The 20,493-nt window shown below is 41.8% G+C and overlaps 1 protein-coding gene across 1 annotated transcript in view; it reads right to left on the reverse strand.

Annotated features, from left to right (window-relative positions):
• The window catches only part of SLC35F4 (solute carrier family 35 member F4), a 275,047-nt gene extending 256,017 nt beyond the window's left edge, over nucleotides 1–19,030 (reverse strand). The window contains exon 1 of the mRNA XM_057543613.1: nucleotides 18,928–19,030. Within this exon, the coding sequence (XP_057399596.1) occupies nucleotides 18,928–19,030 (103 nt within the window). The remainder of the gene's footprint in view (nucleotides 1–18,927) is intronic.
• Nucleotides 19,031–20,493: the final 1,463 nt, after the last annotated feature.

Below are 20,493 nucleotides of genomic sequence, written 5' to 3' on the forward strand. Positions count from 1 at the left end.
TCATCCTGGGGAGAGGGGAGGAGCCAAGATGGTGGAGTAGGAGGACATGAAGTTTGTATCTCCTCACAACTAGGGCACCTAACAGGCACTGGTGGGGGACCTCGGACACCTAAAGGGACAGGAGGAATCCCTGTGTGACCAGGTGGGACTTGGGGGGGAAGGAGGGGGGAAGGAAAAGTGGAGGGAGGAGGGGACCGGCACCCCTGAGGGGTGGCTGGGGGAGGGGAGGGGTTCCCACGATCAGAGGGTCCCACCCACAGTGTGGGGATCAGTGAGGCCAGGGAGAGACCTTCAGGGGATCAGGGGATCAGAGGGAATGCAGCTAGCATCTCCCCCAACCGCTCAGGCCCCGGTGAGCCTGCTGGGGTCCCAGGCCTAAACCTCAGCCCTACAGGGTCCCCTCCAGCCGAGCAGGTCCTGGGAGCGTGGGAGTGAGGTGGGGGGAGGAAAAGTGGAGGCGGAACAGGACCAGAGCCTCTGAGGGGCAGTGGGGGGAGGAGAAGGTTTCCCACACTCAAGGGGCCCACCCATGGAGCAGGGGTTAGCAGGGACAGGGAGAGACCTTCGGGGGACCAGGAGATCAGAGGGGAACACATTCAGTGTTTCCCCCACCCACTCAGGCCCCAGCAAGCCTGCTGGGTTCCTGGGCCTGAACCCCCGCCCTCCAGGGCTCCCTCTGTCTGTGATTAGCCTAGGCCCCACCTGGCCTAAGCCTTGCCCCTGCCTAAGCCCCACCCCCAAGGGCTTTTCCAGCTTTTTTTTTTTTTTTTGAATTTTATTTTATTTATTTTTTTATACAGCAGGTTCTTATTAGTTATCCATTTTATACATATTGGTGTATATATGTCAATCCCAATCTCCCAGTTCATCCCACTCCCCCCCCCCGCCACTTTCTCCCCTTGGTGTCCATACGTTTGTTCTCTGAATCTGTGTCTCAATTTCTGCCCTGAAAACTGGTTCATCTGTAACATTTTTCTAGGTTCCACATATATGCGTTAATATACGATATTTGTTTTTCTCTTTCTGACTTACTTCACTCTGTATGGCAGTCTCTAGATCCATCCATGTCTCCATAAATGATTTAATTGATATTTATAAGACATTCCACCCAAAAGAGGCAGAATATACTTTCTTCTCTAGTGCACAGAGAACATTCTCCAGGATAGGTCATATCTTGGGTCAAAAAGCAAGCCTTGGTAAATTTAAGACAATTGAAATTGTATCAAGCATCTTTGCTGACCACAACATTATGAGATTAGAAATCAATTACAGGGGAAAAAACTGTGAAAAACACAAACACATGGAGACTAAACAATACACTACTAAATAACCAAGAGATCAATGCAGAAATCAAAGAGGAAATCAAAAAATACCCAGAAACAAATGACAATGAAAACATGACGACCCAAAATCTATGGGACGCAGCAAAAGCAGTTCTAAGAGGGAAGTTTATAGCAATTCAATCTCATCTCAAAAAACAAGAAAAATCTCAAAAAAACAACCTAACCTTACACCTAAAGCAAATAGAGAAAGAAGAACATAAAAAAAGTTAGTAGAAGGAAAGAAATCATAAAGATCAGAGCAGAAATAAATGAAATAGAAACGACCAAGACAATAGCAAAGATCAATAAAACTAAAAGTTGGTTCTTTGAGAAGATAAACAAAATTGATAATCTTTAGCCAGACTCATCAAGAAAGAAAAGGAGAGGATTCAAATCAATAAAATTATAAATGAAAAAGGAAGAATTACAATGAACACCACAGAAATACAAAGGATCATAAGAGACAACTACGAGCAACTCTATGCCAATAAAATGGACAACCTGGAAGAAATGGACAAATTCTTAGAAAGGTACAACTTTCCAAGGCTGAACCAGGAAGAATTAGAAAATATAAACAGACAAATCACAAGTAATGAAATTGAAACTGTAATTAAAAATCTTCCAACAAATAAAAGTCCAGGACCAGATGGCTTCAAATGCGGATTCTCTCAAACATTTAGAGAAGAGCTAACACCTATCCTTCTCAAACTCTTCCAAAATATAGCAGAGGGAGGAACACTCCCAAACTCATTCTACGAGGCCACCATCACCCTGTTACCAAAACCAGACAAAGATATCACAAAAAAAACAAAATTACAGACCAATATCACTGATGAACATCAATGCAAAAATCCTCAACAAAATTCTAGCAAACAGAATCCAACAACACATTAAAACAATCATATACCATGATCAAGTGGGATATATCCCAGGGATGCAAGGATTTTTCAATATACGCAAATCAATCAATGTGATACACCATATTAACAAATTAAAGAATGAAAACCATATGATCATCTCAATAGATGCAGAAAAAAAGCTCTTGACAAAATTCAGCACCCATTTATGATAAAAAAACTCTCCAGAAAGTGGACATAGAGGGAAGCTACCTCAACATAATAAAGGCCATATATGACAAACCCACAGCAAACATCGTTCTCAATGGTGAAAAACTGAAAGCATTTCCTCTAAGGTCAGGAACAAGACAGGGATGTCCACTCTCACCACTCTTATTCAACATAGTTTTGGAAGTCCTAGCCATGGCAATCAGAGAAAAAAAAGAAACAAAAGGAATCCAAATTAGAAAAGAAAAAGTAAAGCTGTCACTGTTTGCAGATGACATGATACTATACATACAAAATCCTAAAGATGCCACCAGAAAACTACTAAAGCTCATCAATCAATTCGGTAAAGTTGCAGGATACAAAATTAATGCACAGATATCGCTTGCATTCCTACACACTAACAATGAAAGACCAGAAAGAGAAGTTAAGGAAATAATCCCATTTACCATCACAACAAAAAGGATAAAATACTTAGGAATAAACCTACTTAAGGAGGCTAAAGACCTGTACTCAGAAAACTATAAAACACTGATGAAAGAAATCAAAGATGACTTAAACAGATGGAGAGATATACCATGTTCTTAGATTGGGAGCATCAATATTGTGAAAATGACTATACTACCCAAAGCAATCTACAGATTCAATGCAATCCCTATTAAGTTACCAATGGCATTTTTCACAGAATTAGAACAAAAAATTTTACAATTTGTATGGAAACACAAAAGACCCCAAATAGCCAAAGCAATCTTGAGAAAGAAAAATGGAGCTGGAGGAATTAGGCTCCCTGACTTCAGACTATACTACAAAGCTACAATAATCAAGACAGTATGGTACTGGCACAAAAACAGAAATATAGATCAATGGTACAGGATAGAAAGCTCACAGATAAACCCACGCACCTATGGTCACCTAATCTATGACAAAGGAGGCAAGAATATACAATGGAGAAAAGACAGTCTCTTCAATAAGTGGTGCTGGAAAAACTGGACAGCTACATGTTAAAGAATGAAAGTAGAACACACCCTAACACCATACACAAAAATAAACTCAAAATGGATTAAAGACCTAAATGTTAGACTGGACACTATAAAACTCTTAGAGGAAAACATAGGGAAAACACTCTTTGACATAAATCACAGCAAGATCTTTTTGACCCACCTCCTAGAGTAATAAAAATAAAAACAAAAATAGACAAATGGGACCTAATTTAACTTAAAAGCTTTTGCACAACAAAGGAAACCATGAACAAGATGAAAAGATAACCCTCAGAATGGGAGAAACTATTTGCAAATGAAGCAACTGACAAAGGATTAATCTCCAAAATATACAAACCGTTCATGCAGCTAAATATCAAAAAAACAAACAACCCAATCAAAAACTGGTCAGATAGCTAGTGAGAAGCAGCTGCATAGCACAGGGAGATCACCTCTGTGCTTTGTGACCACCTAGAGGGGTGGGGTAGGGAGGGTGGGAGGGAGACGCAGGAGGGAGGAGATATGGGGATATATGTATATGTATAGCTGATTCACTTTGTTATAAAACAGAAACTAACACAACATTGTAAAGCAATTATACTCCAATAAAGATGTTTAAAAAAAAAAGTGGGCAGAAGGTCTAAATAGACATTTCTCCAAAGAAGACATACAGATGGCCAAGAGGCACATGAAAAGATGCTCAACACCACTAATTATTAGAGAAATGCAAATCAAAACTACCATGGAGTATCACCTCACTCTGGTCAGAATTGCCATCATCAGAAAATCTACAAACAATAAATGCTGGAGAGGGTGTAGAGAAAAGGGAACCCTCTTGCACTGTTGGTGGGAATGTAAATTGATACAGCCACTATGGAGAACAGTACAGAGGTTCCTTAAAAACACTATAAATAGAACTACCATATGACCCAGCAATCCCACTACTGGGTATATACCCTGAGAAAACCATAATTCAAAAAGACACATGCACCCCAATGTTCATTGCAGCACTATTTACAATAGCCAGGACATAGAAGCAACCTAAAAGTCCATCAACAGATGAATGGATAAAGAAGATGTGGTACATATGTACCATGGAATATTACTCAGCCATAAAAAGGAACGAAATTGTGACATTTGCAGAGACGTGGATGGACCTAGAGACTGTCATACAAAGTGAAGTCAGAAAGAGAAATACAAATATCATATATTAACACATATATTTGGAATCTAGAAAAATGGTACAGGTGAACCTATTTGCAGGGCAGGAATAGAGACACAGATGTAGAGAACAGACATGTGGACACAGAGAGGGAAGTGGAGGGTGGGACAAATAGGAGATTAGGATTGACATATATACACTACTATGTGTAAAATATCAATAGATAGCTGGTGGGAACCTGCTGTATAGCACAGGGAGCTCAGCTCAGTGTTCTGTGATGACCTAGATGGGTGGGATTGGGGTGTAGAGTGGGAGGGAGGTCCAAGAGGGAGCGGATATATGTATACATATAGCTGATTCACTTCGTTGTACAGCAGAAACTAACACAACATTGTAAAACAACTATACTCAAATAAATAAATAATTTTTAAAAATTCATCCTGGGGAGACCTTGGGAACCAGTCTGCCCTGGAAAAGGATAAACTAGTTTGTGGTCTGCAGCACAGGATAAAAATGGGAGCAGTGCCTTTATCAAATGAAGTTCTCTCAAAACTTGCTCTTTTGCCATAATTTTGTTGCAAACATTGGAGATACTAGCAGCTATGCTATTTCCCTTTAGCAAATGACTGCATATCTCACAATGCTCCCAACTCCTGATTTTCTATTATATGTATATGAGTGTCACCTAAGGAGAACACATTTTCTGTGAGCTTTTTAGGAAACTTGAAAGTTTGTAATGTCAAACAAACTGCACATGGGGAGGAAAGTAGGTTGTACTGCTTTGGTGATGAGAGCAGCTTTGCATATCAGTGTAACTTGCTGCATGTAGTAACCTAAAATATTGCCAATGATCCAACAAGAAACCTTTTCTATTGCCTTGAAAGTCAATTCCATCAGAGCCAGTGAAGAGAATGTGGACTTCTCTTTGACTCCTTTGAAGCTAATATCTTTTCAGAAATCTTGACTTGAAATCTTTGAAGGACATTTGTATCACCTTGAGGAAAAAAAATGTGAAGCCCATCCTTAGTTGTTCAATAAGGAGAACTTCATTCTTCACTTTGCTTACTTTATGGATATGAACATGATACAATTTTTTGGGACTTCCCTGGTGGTCTAGTGGTTAACACTCTGCACTTCCTCTGCAGGGGGTGCGGGTTCAACCTCTGGTCTGGGGAGATCCCGCGTGCTGTGCAGCCAAAAATGATACAATTTTTCAGTGAAAGCCTTAACGTCATTATTATAATGCAGCTGAAAACCACAGGGTCTTTTGGAAACAGAGCTCCTCAGGAAATAAGGATACAGGGTGATATGTCATAAAATGTCTGTGCAGACAAATAATCTGGAAGTACCTAGATACACTGCAAGATATATGTGAAGACTAATTCTGCTTAGACAAACTTAAAATGAAATATGGATTCATCATTCTTTCTTTGCTGACACAGACAGCATGGATGATGCAGATCTTGCCTCAAAGGTGACCTCAGTGACTTGAGTACGAATGAAATGATGTGACATTAATCCAACTTGAAGAGTCTTCAAGAAGTTGCTTGATACAAATCCACCTCTCCCTGCCAAATAAGCTATGGGGTCTCTAATTCCATTTGCTACCTCGTATCCTTGTAAGTCAGAGTTTTTAGAAAGTGTTAATATTTTAATCAAGTTGCAGTAAACTGAATATCAAAGATGAGCTGCATATTCTCATGCCTAAGACCACCCCAAATTTTCAGCTTCTTATTCAATCCAAACTATGAGAGCTTTCTCACTAAAATTCGCTTCTGAAAATTGAATAAAACTGAAATTCATTTTCATTTTAGTTAACAAATTTTAATTATTTCAATTTTTCCAGATATTACCATCAAATTTCACACACATTCTCATAAAATAGAAAAACAGATATGACTCATTGGAATTATCACTTTTATAGCGTGTTCCTATGAAATAATAAATTTCCAGTGTAATAAAGTGAACTGCATGAAAATATTTGGTGTATATGTACATGGGGGGAGTAATTTATAGTTTTGTTTAGATTTTCAAAAATGCCTATGTTCCCCCAAAATGTTAAAAAGCAGAAACATTAAAAACAACTGTTCTACACTATAGAACAGTCCTCCAAAATAGTATGTAATTACCATGTCAAGTCATAGATCATTTCTATCATGAATTTAATTCAATGTTACCTTGAAAACTAGTAATTAAAATTTCAAATGTGATCTGACCCAAGCCCTAAAAAAATGGCCAGGAAGTTCCTATAAAATTGAAATTATCTTTTCAAGTTCAGTTCATTAAAAGCCTACTTAAGAGACATGACAACTAAGTGCAATAGAGTACACTGGTTTGGATCCTGGAACAGCAGGAGAACCTTAAAGGGAAAACTGGTGAAGTCCAAATAAAGCCTAGAGTTTAATTAATGGTAATGTACCAATAGTGGTTTCTTAGTTCTGACAAATACACATTGGTAATATAAAATAATAATAATAGGGGAAACTGGGTGAGGGGTGCACAGAAACATTGTGAATTATCTTTGCAGCTTTCCTGTAAGTCTAAAATCATTCCAAATAAAATGTTGGGTTTTTTTTAAGTCTACTCTAAATTTTTAACAAGATTTAATCACTCAGCAAATATGTATGGAGTGTTCAGGTACTGTTCTGTGTGCTGGGTACATAGTGCTGAACAAAATAGATCCGTCCCTTCCCTTACAGAGCTAAGAGAGTAGCAGGCAGGAAAGACATTGATCAGTCACAAGAATCACCATAAATTGTAATCACAGTTTGCAGTAAGTGCTACAAAGGAAAAATACATGAGATGAGAGAGGTGCAAAGCTGGAAGCCTGAGGCAGTGGCACTTAATATGAGACCTGAGGGATGGTGAGGAGCCAGCCAGGTAACAGCACCAGGAAGAGGGAAGAGCTTGTTCATCAGCCTGGAGGAAGGAAAGGACCTGGAGAACGTGCCAGCATGACCAGAGCATCATGTGGGCATGCAAGAGTGGAGCCATCAGAAGAATCCAACCACGCAGGACCACGTAGGCTAGGTTCAGGCTTTCCTAGTTTTCCAAAGAAATATGAGAAGCCATTGAAGACTTTAACCAGAGGAATGGCATGATCCAATTAATGTTTCTAAAATATCGCAATGACTGCTCTGTGGATGTGGACTAGGAAGGAGAAAGACAAGAAGCTCCCACTTGAGGCACTCACAATTTTTTTTAATTAAGGAGAAATAAAAAGTTCTCAACTTCTAAATATTTTTGTTCTAAAATGTCCCTGAGAAATAATAATTCATTTTAGATGTATATATTGCTTCTTTAGCATCTGCCACCGTTACTCCAGCAGGGAAGATGGTGCTCCAAATGGTTCCCGGCTCATTCGATCTGAATCTTTCCTCTAGAATGCCAATGTAAAACATGGGTGTGAACAAAAATGCAAGATAGATACCAAAGTCACATGACTTGGAGCAAGGAATCAGCAGCAAAAACGTGCAGGCTCTACCACCCTTAGGAATCTTAGCTTCACAAGAGATAAAGAATTCTTAGTATCTGGTTTTCAGAACCATAAAACCATTATTGACCCTCAGTAGTGCCATCTTGGCATTAGCCCAGAACTAAATATAGAAAATCCCAGACTGCAGAATAGTGTAATTTTTAATCCCTGTTTAAAGTGTACAATGTTCAATGTCACCCTCAATTACTATACCTTGAGTCTGAAGGAACTGGTGTGTTGCCCTATCCGACCTAGAAAAAGAAATATGTCTTCCAGTTTTGATGTAACCAGCAGCACTTCAATAAAACTTAATAAGCAGTCTGCAGTGCTCCTTGAGTACTTTTAAACAGAACTCCCTAGGGACTTATACTCTAAACAAACACTTGGATTTTCTCAGTTTAGGAATACACTATCTATAACCTCACTAAATATTATGTAGGTACATTATAAGGACTATCAGACCAGAAGAAAGATTGGATCTTGATTGAAGCCTATGATTTAATATGCAAAACTTTTTATGCAAAGCTCAGTGAACCAAATAGCTATTGACTGTCCAGCCAATCACTCCTTTTCTCTGGAAACTACCTCTTGCCCTACTGTCAGTAGGGTTACAGGAGAAAGCCTCTGGCAGCCGTGATGGCATAACTTGACCCTGCCCCAGACCACCACAGTCAATAGGATCAAGAGTGTACACTTGACACAAATTGGGCCAAAGAGTCCCTTTCCCTGGGAATCTGGATTTAGAAGAGATTCTTGCTCAATCTGTCTGCTCTCTTGAATAGAGGACATACAAACATTGGAACTGCTTGCAGAGGCTATTTTCAACCATTTGGACAAGGAATAGAGAAAGCCAGTCTGCATGCAGCAAGAGACAAGAATGGAGAACATATGCCAGAAAAAAAAAGACATGAAAGGCAGTGAAAGAGGGCTTCCTATTTTCCCTACAGCAGTCCAGGACCTGACGCTTATCCCACCTAACCCCTGCCCTTAAAATCCATGGAAGACTCACAGTATCGTTTCAATCACTTCCATTTTTGCTTAAGCCAGTTCAGGTGGAATCCTGTGATGAGAAACCAAACAAGCCCTCACTAACACTCCAGGTCTCTCCATTTCATTTAGTCTCAAAGAACTGAGAACCAGCTTGCCCAAATTCTTTAAGCCAAGAGCTCTGAAAGGGAATCTAATTCCAGGCTCTGCAAGCAGACAAATGCAACAAAACAAAAAATGCTTATCCTAAAATGTCAAGTGGGAAAGAAGCTGGGCACAAAATTGTATATATCAGAATTATGACTACACTATAGTTTATATTTGTCAATAAATCAAGAAGTGAAGCCCTATATGCATTACAAAGATTGGAAGGAAATTAACCAAAATAACGGTAGTCATGTTACAGTGACAGGATTATTTTCCTTTTTCTCCATATTATTCTGTGTCTTTAAGTAGTTAAATACTTCATAACATAACAGAATTATAACTTCGAAGACTATGTAAATGTGTTTATATCATAATGATGTATTTTTAAAAGTAGAACTTAAAATATCCTATCTGTAATGTTTGCCACTATATAAATAGACCGAAAAGCAACTGCCCCTTTAAGACTCCACATGTAATGGGGCACAGGAAATCAAATGAGTTTAAGGATTTAACTATAACTAGGAAATAAAAGGCTATTCACTTTTGAAAAAATAAAAATAAAAAGACTCCACATGTAAAAAGGAACAATGAAACTTCCAGCAGACTAGGCCACAATTAATCATCAGCCTTCGCTTCTTCTCCACCTATTTGCCCTCCCAATCCTGTATAACCCCACCTCATCCCATGCTACTCATCTTCAGCTGGGATTTCACCCTTCCCCTCCCCCACTCTCTCCCCCAATTTGTCCACACCCCTCCCCCAACTCCTGCGCTTCTCTCTACTTTGATGTCTGGGTATTTGCATCTCCAGACGTGCAGACCCATCCTGTCACCCATAAGCCCTAGATTTGTCTCCTCTATTTTGGATCAGCCCATTGGGAATAATCTCATCACAAATGGCTACAGCCCATTTAAAACTATCCCCAGGGGCGATCCAGGTAAGCCAGAAAGTGGTAGGAAGTAGAAGGCAACCTTCAAAAATAAAAACCATTGCAGACTTGGATAATTTGTAAATTATCTTTAACGTTTCTTAACACAATTTTCAATAACAATTCAGAGTACAACATTGGATAGGAAAAAAATGTAAGTGGTAAACCATTTACTTACAAGAAAAAAGTGAGCAAGCCTTTTTGAAATCATGAAGCCGATTCAACTGGTTTCCTCCATGATCACAACAGCTTCCATACACTGAACTGCACATTGTGTCAGACATTTTATATACATTATCTTATATAACCCTCCCAATGACCTGTGATGCAACTATTACTATTTCCATTTTACAGGAACAAAACTGTTGATCTGAGAGGTTAAGTTACTTATGCAAGTTTAAAAGTCTAGCAAGTAGCAGAGCAGGGTCTTGTGGTCTTTGCATTAGACCTTATGGCCTCAAACAGGTCTTAGATGGGCTTCCTAAAGAAAGTTTACCTGACACTTAATGTTAAACCCATGTGTTAGCTATTAGTAGCAGTAGTATTTTACAATACAAATATCAAGTTTATATATAAATTTATATTTTAAATGAAAAATACATATCAGAATAAACATTGTAGAAACTACCACATTATGCAACATCAATAACATATACGATGATATTCAGTATCAATGTAGACCTTACAAGTTATAGTTTAAAACTATGTTACAGGACTTCCCTGGTGGCGCAGTGGTTAAGAATCCGCCTGCCAATGCAGGGGACATGGGTTCGAGCCCTGGTCCGGGAAGACCCCACATGCCGCGGAGCAACTAAGCCCGTGCGCCACAACTACTGAGCCTGTGTGCCACAACTACTGAAGCCCGTGCGCCTAGAGCCTGTGCTCCACAGCAAGAGAAACCACCGCAATGAGAAGCCCACGCACTGCAGCGAAGAGTAGCCCCCATTCACCACAACTAGAGAAAGCCTGTGCACAGCAACGAAGACCCAACCAGCCATAAATAAATAAAATAAATTTATAAAACAAAAAAAAAAAAAACTATGTTACAAAGACTTCTTACTACGTATCAATGGTAATTATTTATAACTGTTTACAAAACACTACCTGTCATATACAAAGAAGCATAAAGCTTATTATCAAGGTATAGAAAGACTATGAACTGGGAGAAATATTTACTGCATTCATTTCACTAGTATGAGACAATTTTATAACTTAATGCCAGTTAGAGTACTGAAGTGTTATATTAATATCGTACCATGAAGACCAATACTAACCACTTCACAAGGGGGGAGGGACCACACTTTATTTCTTAGAATTCTAATAACTTTATACTATTTTGTATTTTAAAAATTGCCTTTTCCCCATTCAAGTACAGAAAAGGTTATAAAGGCAATAAGGACACAAATGCAGAAGTTACAAAGGTAAAGTGATCATAAAATACCATTTGGTTTATTCTCATTCTCTGAATAGGCACATCTGTTTAATTCATTCATAGCTGGTGACTCTTTTCTTTCCCTCCAATCACTACCACCATGTACACTTTTTCTGTGTGGAAATAATTAACTCTCCACAGTTTCTCCACAGAAACTATAATGATTCATTCATTAGTACAATAAACTTCATTGAGCACCCAGAATCTACTCCAGTACACTTTCACTTTGCCTAAGATAAAAATAAATAAAGATAAGTCCCTTCCCTCCCCAAGCTCCGTGGGTGAAACAGTCTTGTGAAAAGTAAACAGCCCAAAATAGTGTGCTAAATGCTGGAGCAGAGGTGAGTACACAGTATTACAGGAGCACAGAGGGAGGATTAACCCAGCCTGGGGCAATCAGGAAGCTTTACAGAGGACAGTGCATTTGAACTTGGCCTTTAAAGATAAATAGGAGCTTTCCAAAGAGTGAAGAAGGAGACTTGGGGAGAGGAAGCCATTCAGGCCATAGTGTAAAAAGGCACTGAGGCCCTGAAGAACATGGGGACAAGAATGTTATTAAAACAATGAGCAGCTTGATGAGACTATGATCAGGGTTTGTGGAGGCTACGTGAGATATGAAATTAAAAAGAAAAACTGGATGAAAAATTCAACAATGTAAGTAGATTAAGGTGTTTAAATATATGGAAGATTTTGCATACATTAAATTTCAGTTATTAAAATATATAGACCAACGAGAGAAATGTTCAGTACAAAATAAACAGCACTTGCATGGGTCTATGGATATAAAATAGACTGAAGGGGTAGTGTTAGCCAAAATGTTAACACTAATCACCTCTGGTTGGTAGAATTATAAGTAATTTTGTTTTTAATCTCTCTTTGCTTCTCTGCCTTCCAGATTTTCTGCATTAAGCATGCATTACTTTGGCAATTAGAGGGGAAAACATGTGCTAAAATAGAACAATGTAAGCTGGGCTCAGATTGTGGCAGGCTAAGGAATTTGGACTTTATTCCACAGAAAATGAAGATTTATTCCTGGCATTTGATCAGGGATATGAGAGGAAGATTTGCATTTTAGGGAATTGAATGTTCTTAAGGTGTGCATACTGGATTAAAAAGATTTGAGATTGGGTGAAAGATACAATGGATATGGACATATATACACTACCAAATGTAAAATAGATAGCTAGTGGGAAGCAGCCTCATAGCACAGGGAGATCAGCTCGGTGCTTTGTGACCACCTAGAGGGGTGGGATAGGGAGGGTGGGAGGGAGACTCAAGAGGGAGGAGATATGGGGATATATGTATATGTATAGCTGATTCACTTTGTTATACAGCAGAAACTAACACAACATTGTAAAGCAATTATACTCCAATAAAGATGTTAAAAAAAAAAGATACAATGGATAGAACTAAGGCAGTGATAATAGGGATGGAAAGCACATATGTGAGGTAAAATAGATAGGACTTGTTAACTGAATATAGGAGAAGGGGGAAGGGCAGAGTTTGAGGATAACTCCAGGTTTCTGAGCAATTGGTTAGATACAGATATTGGAAGCTAAAAAGCATAATAAGAAGGAAAAGGCATATTTTAAGGACAGAATGATGAATTTAGTTTTATGTGTGACATGCCAGGGGGACATTCAGGTAAGAATTCTAGTAGAAAGTTGAAATATGGGTCTGGACTCAGAAAAAGTGGACCTAGAAATACAGACACATAGAAGATGGTGAAGCCATGAAACTGAATGTACTTGCTCGGGGAAAATAAAGTGAGAGGAGACAGCTGAGTCTGGAACCTTGGGAAATGCTAAGTCACAGCAATAGTTGGAGAATTGAGAGAGCCGGAAGAGCCAGAAGTTGGTAGAGTTCTCTTTGGAAACGGGATGGTCAGAGCTGAGCTCAGAGCGAGGAAAAGAAGTTTTACTATAAATTTGCAGCTACCGATAGAAAACAACCACAGAACCTGGTCACTGGCGGAGCATAGAAAAAAACAGAAGGCCAACAAGCACAGAAGGCATAGAACAAAGAGAGGGAACTGGCCACCATCTGAGATGGAAGGCGGGGCGAGGAGAGGTGAAGTAAACATACTAGAGTTTACTGAGTGAGATTTCTCCCTGGAGGGTGGGGCTTTTTTGAAAGCTGTCAAAGCTACCTACTGCATGCTGTCCTAAGACAGTGACTTCTACCCTTTTATTTTTTTTCTTTTCTTTTCTTTTCTTTTTTTTTTTTTTTTTTTTTTTTTTTTTTTACAAACAAGAAAACTGATGGCCACAGAGAGGTGTCTCAGGTCTCAGAGCCAAGTTGCTGGCAGGTTTAACTAGAATCAATTTCCAAACCCCTAGAGTTTAATTCACTACACATCAATATACTGCCTCCTTATACAAACACAAAAAAGAAGGCTCACCCCAAAAATATTGATAATGGAATACAGTAAAATATAAATGGATTTATCCTTTGACTTGACTTATGGAATGAATGACATCTTATAGCAATACAACCCTCTTTGATCATCACCTCTTATCTCCCAGCTAACCATCCACTAGCCTTTGATCTCACTGAGATTTCCAATCCATTGATCCTACCAACTTTTCACTCTCCCTAATCATCTCGATTTTCTCCCTTCTCTATTCACCAGCTTTAAATGCTATGGTCATTCACTACAATACCTTCCTTGCATACATTCACAAGTCCCTTGATGCTATTATTACACCCACTGGATAATCTGAAACTCTGGTTAAATCCTTCTCTTCACTTGCTCCACGCCACCACTGTGTCAATGAACATAACGACCTACTGACTGGTCGCACTTCAAATTTCTTACCAGAAACTAAACGTGCCCTTTAAGGCAGCCAGACAACTTTACTGTACTTCCTCAGTCCGTTTGCTCCCCCCATAGAACAATTCACACCTTCTGTTTCCTCCAACCTCTACCGCCTCCTCCTTTATCCTCACTCTCAGTTGATGACCTTGCTTCCTATTTGGAGAAAATGAAAGCAACCAGAAGAGAATCTCACCAGACTCCCACCGTCTCAGTTATTCTCCTTCCAGACCCTTCATCCATACCCTCTGCCCTATATCCATGTTCCTATCTAAAATGATGTCCCTTCCTTTGTGCACTAGTTTTGGTACACTGTCTCTCCAACATCACTGATTTTTCTTTCTCTATTGAATCATTCTCATGATCATGCAAACATCCTGCAATTGCCTCCCATCTTACAAAAAAAAAAACTTTCTTAACCCCAATACCCCCATTTCGTCTGCTCCCCTTTGCACAAAAATCATTGAAGAATTGTCTATACTCACATTTCCAATTCCTCCCTCTGATTCTTGCTTAAGCACATTCTAACCCACCTTCTGCCGCCTTACGTGTTCCTGTCAAGGTAGCCAATGATGTCCAGTTGCCAAATTCATAGTCAGTTATCAGTTTTTATTTTCTAGACCTTTCAGCAGCATTGGACTCGGCTAATCTCTTCCCTCTGAAACTCTTCACTGGCTTCTAGGGTATCATATGCCCTTCTTCTTCTCACCCTCTTAATGTCTCAGTGCCCCAGAGTCAGTCCTTGCTCCTCTTCTCTTCTCTGTATATGTTGACTCCTTGGAGATCTCTTTATTCTTTTAGACTATAAATAACCATCCAAATGCTGGAAAATCCCTAATTTATATCTCCAGTCAGGCATCTCCACTGAACTCCAGGGTTATTCTACGTCTCCAATTACATTTAAACTTTCCAAAATGTTATCCTTACCCCTTGACCCCCTAAACTTCTCTGCCTTGAATCTTGCCACACTTTTGCCATTGGCAACTCAAACTTGGTCAAACTAGAAAAGGTGGAATCATTTTTTCACTCCTCTCTTTCTTGCAGTTATCATATCCAACCATCAGGAAACCCTATTCAGATATATAGAGAATTTCAAGTATATAGAGAATCTAATTTCAAATATATAAAGAATCTGACCACCTCTCACCTCTGCTACTGCTACACATCTGGTTCAGGCCACCATCATCTCCCGCCTTGGTTATTACAGTGACATACTAACTAGTCTTTCTGCTTCCACCTCTGCCCCAATAGAGCAGTCAAGTTGATCCTTTTGAAATGTAAGTCAAGTCACATCACTCCTCTGTCAAAACCCTGCAAAGGCTCCCAATTTCATTGAGTACAAGCCAAAGGACGCACAATGGCCTGTAAGGTGCTACTTCATGTGAGCCCCTGTATCCATAGTGTCCTCATCTCCAACCACTCGCCCGATTATTTACCCCACTTCAGCCATGCAGGCCTCCCCACTCCTTCTCTAGCAGGCCCGGCATGCTCCACCCCAGAGCTTTGCATGGGCTGTTCCCTTTGCCCGGAACAACTTCCTCCCGATGTCTACACAGCAAACTCCCTCACATCCTTCAGGTCTTTGCTCAGTTGTGACCTCCTCAGTGAGGCCTTCCCTGGCCACCCTATTTAAAATTTCCACAATTGCTACCCCCTCAGACTTTTGTAGCCTTTTAACTCTTGTTGATATTTTTGTTGAAGCAGCTATCACCCTGAAATACAATACTTTATTTATGCATTTATTTATTTACTTATTATTGTCTGTCTCTTCCCACTAGAACTTCAGCTCTAAAAAGGAAAATACTTTTGTCTGTTTTGTTCACTGATGTATTCCCGGCACATAGGAAGTGCTCAATTAGCACCTGCTGAATGAGTGAATCTATTTCCCCTACCAAACCATAAGTAACTTGAGGTTAGACTAATGCTTTAATCATCTCTGTACCCATCTATCTATCTAAATTTATAGATATAGAGATGATTGCATATATATATATATATCTTTTATATATAATGCATATATATCTTTTATACATAATGTTTATATATCTTATGTATACAATGTATGTTATATATGTATGCACCTTTTACATATATAATATATGTACACATACATTTCTTTTTGCATCAGCCTGACTACTAGAATTTGTTCTGAGCTAGATACTCATCTTCCTGATTGGCAGGGGTAGCAGCAGGTAGCAGCAGGATGAATTACCATGAGGTTGATCATTAATGCTTACTGTCAGAGATGAGTCCCCACCCGCCTCTAGAAAAGTAAACGGCATTGATATCAAGAGAGGTCTCAAACATGACCATCAGAAAATAGGAAGCCACCTTGCCTTCACATATTACATATTCCTCACCACAGCCTTTTCCTAAATATGTCTTTCCAGACTTCCCCCAAGCTGTTGCTCATTCCCGGTAACAGCTAAATCAATTGACCATATTGTACTGGTTTGCTTCAATGTGTTTGTTTACTAGTTGAAGCCTGCATTAAGGGCAGGATTATTTCATAGTGCTCAGCTGCCTGGCCCTCTTCCAGCTCTCTCTCCTCCTAGCCTCTCACTCTGCAAAATGGCAATCTCTTTCTACCTCTGAAAGCTTAAACATCCTGAAAGGTATTTGACTATCACATAATTCTCTGTCCTTGTGAGATTCTCTGCCTTCACTGTTTGAATTCTGTGGCCCGAAGTTAGCTAAGAGCCCATCACAAATAACTATGCCAAATGCATCTTTATCCCTTTTAGCTTCAGTTACTGTCTTAACCTGTGCTCTTCCCTCTGTCCAGTTATTGTACGGCAAATGAAACGTGTGCAGCTATTTCAGCAAATATGAAAAGCTAACATGAACATGTCTCTAAAATGTCACTTTTCCAGTATTCTTTTTGGTTTGTTCTTTATTAACCAAAGTTCCATTGTTATAAAAACTATAATAATATGCTACCCTGGGTCTTGTAATCTCACAGACAGCTTCTACATTTTCTAAGCAACCAAAATCCCATGGTTCCTAATTAAAATATTCAAAGGTGAAATCTAAGTAATCTCTACCTGGTATACTACTGCCTTCGCTTAAGTTTCTAGGGTTAAAAACAAAAAGCCTTTGCCAATAGGAAAAAAAAGAAGTTTTGAATCTATAGTACAAAGACTTCAAACCACATTCCACAGCATGTTATTTTCTTTCTAGAAAATTCTAACACTATATAATTACTTTTGTATGGAAAATGAATAAGGTAATCTTCTAATGCTAAAAACAGCTAGACAGAAACCATCCAGATCAAATGGGCCTTTCCTGAAGCCAAATGAAATATTAAACTAGAAAATATCTGTGTGAGGACAGCCCATGGAAGAAAGCTCAATAGAGATGGAGCATAGCGGGGAGGGGGAGGGGGAGGGGGAGGAGTTACAAGAAAAAAGGTGTTTTTCCCTCTATGTGTTAGGGTTTACTCGTTTCAGAGAAACTGTAACGTTGACTGTACCTCAAATGTCTCAGAAAAATACCAATCAGAAATGCATCTAGGAGCTTCCAAGGCTTCCGGTTAAAAATAACAGCAAAAAACATCAATTAAGCTCCATCTATTGCGACAGAAATGCATTGATAGAGAAAAAGCGAAATCCCACCTGCACGGGAATTAAGCCGCAGCTACTCCCCCAATTCAGAGTAAAACGAGCTTCACTTGGGTCGCCGGCAGAACTAATCCCAGCAAACAGAGCTAGTGGGTTCGTGTGCGGGGAGAGAGGGACAAAGTAGAGCGCACCTCATCGCCCTCCCCGCAAAACTGCTCCAGAAACGTGAACGCGTCCGCACCGCATGACCTCGCTTGGCCGGAAGAAAGGCAGAACCGCGCAGAGCAGCCCGCTCCGGCTCCGAGGTAGCCGCGACGTGCGGCGGGCAGCTGGGGGGGGGGGGGGTCGCCCGGTCGCGCCTCCCCCTCTCACCCACCCCAGCCCCCAGTCTTCTCACGGGTCTCTGGCTCCAAGCTCCCAGCCTCAGAGACCTGGCCAGGTTCCTTCTCTGCCCAAGGCAGGTTCCTTCTCTGCCCAAGCTCCCAGCCTCAGAGACCTGGCCAGGTTCCTTCTCTGCCCAAACACCCAGAAACATTTTAACAAGAGTAATTCCCGCGCTGGCAACGTCTCAACAGCCTGGAGTGAACAGTCTGACCCATCGGCTCCGGGACCCACGTCTGGGTCGGCCTCCGCCGCCAGCTCCACCCCCGAGCCTCCCCAGCGCCCAGCCCGCAGCTTGGCACCCAGTAGGGACTTCGGGGCAGTGCAGCCCCAAGGGCTGAGTTTCGCTAAGTAAACGGCCATGTTAGCCTGCTCGGTCGTGAATAAGCCTGGGGTGAGCCGGCCGACGGCCGTCAGGAGCGCTCACCCGGTTCCCTCTGCGCCTCTGCCCCCAAGGCTACCACGATTTCCAAACTCCGAGGCGCCAACAGTCCGGACGCCCGTTCTCTCTCACGGTTCAGCACCGAGGACAGCGAACACACTTTTAGCCGCGGTAGCCCCACTGCCAGGAGATTGGCTTTAGCCACGCCAGCAGGGCTGCAGGTAGGTGTCCGGACGGCGCGCCCTCCCGCATCCCACCCCTCCGGCGCCTGGAGCAAGACAGCCCCGCCGCATCTTACTTTTCTGACTGGAGTAACCCGGGTAATAGCCATAGTAGCCGGTGATCCGCAGGATCCGGTCCTCGATGGTGGCCACCCCGTTGGGGGCCGCCTTGACATCCATAGAGAGCACGGGGCGGCGGCCCCGGGCGCGGCGGGTCGGAGAGCGCAGCGCGGGGCCCGGGAGCTGGTGCAGGTGCCGCCGCCGGTGCTGATGTTGCAGCTCGTGCGCCCGCGCCCAGGCTCTGACTCCGCCGCCCGGCGCAGCACCGGCGCCGCATCACAGCGGCGGCGGCGGCGGCGGCGGCGGCGGAGCGGCCCCCACTAGGGCCGGCCTCTCTGTCAGCCTGGCAGGTCTCCCGCCCGCCACCCCGCGCACTGCTGCCCGAACAGCGCCCCCTCACCTCCGACACCCACCGCTGCCCGGGGCGGCCCCACCTGCGCGGACTCTCATCATTAACCCTGTTGACCCCTTCCCAGAAGACTAAACATCCCCCAACCCCACCTGCCAGAAGGCACGCTTGGTCCAGGGCGTGGAAGGAGAGGAGAAGGTGAGATGGTGGCAAGGGCTCAGGAAGGAGGGCCGGGGATGGGAGAGACCCAAGCGGAACCAAGGGCTGTTAATGTGAGAGGTGCACCCTGTCGCTCGGGGAGATGACACCTTGGGGTGCCCCCAGGGCTTCGTCTACGCTTGGCGTCTGCACCACCAGGGGTCTGCTGATCTGCAAGCGTTCCCTGGAGTTAATCAGTTCTCTCCACTTGCCTAGACGACGGGGAGTCTTTTTTTTTTTTTTTTTTTTTTTAAGAAATGAAAAGAAAAATGAAGCCCAAGCAGGTGGTACTTGGAGTGATTATTCAGGTATCGTGGACACAAATACTTACAGAGATCAAGCCTCCAAGTCTGACAGTCCGTGTCGAGCCGAACCCTCCATCCGCCCAGTGAAATCATTAAAGGCTTGGGAGCCGCAGCTGTGCACAGCATGTTTATTTTGCCCATTCCAAATGCCCCGAGGAGAAATGATTTTCTTCTTATTGCCAAAACATCGGGGGAAGCCCTTCAACCTGTACATAACCCTGGGCGGAGGAAAGTTTTAGCTACAATCCTGAGATATTCCACCTGAGTCTAGAACGTCCTTGAAGCTGTGTGTTCAGAGTGAACACCTCCCCTCAGGTGTGACTCTCCTGTCTTGGCCAGAGAGGCACCAGGTTAAAGTCAGTGAGCAGTGGGGTCGATTCCTCTATTCGCAGTCTATTCCTCTATTCGCAGTCACCACCTCCTGAAAAATAAGCCTGAAAGTCTCACCTCAGAAACTAAACCGGTATGTGCAAGTGAGGGTGGGGTGTGAGCTCATCAGCTTAGAGGTCATTATGTCCACCTGCCATCCAGAGTGAGTTTAAGACATCCCTGCCAGCTTTCACATTTCTAAAGCGTGGGGGGGGGGGGGGGGAGAAAAGACAAAAACCAGTCGACTTCTGTGCCCTCTCAGAAACCTCCCAAGAACCTATCACATCATTCTGCCTTCAAACATTTTCCAAACTGTGTATGGGTCTTTAAGGGGGAAGAAATAGGCAAACTTTTTTTTTGAA

This window comes from Balaenoptera acutorostrata, chromosome 3, assembly GCF_949987535.1.
Source record: "Balaenoptera acutorostrata chromosome 3, mBalAcu1.1, whole genome shotgun sequence".
Lineage (NCBI taxonomy): Eukaryota > Metazoa > Chordata > Mammalia > Artiodactyla > Balaenopteridae > Balaenoptera > Balaenoptera acutorostrata.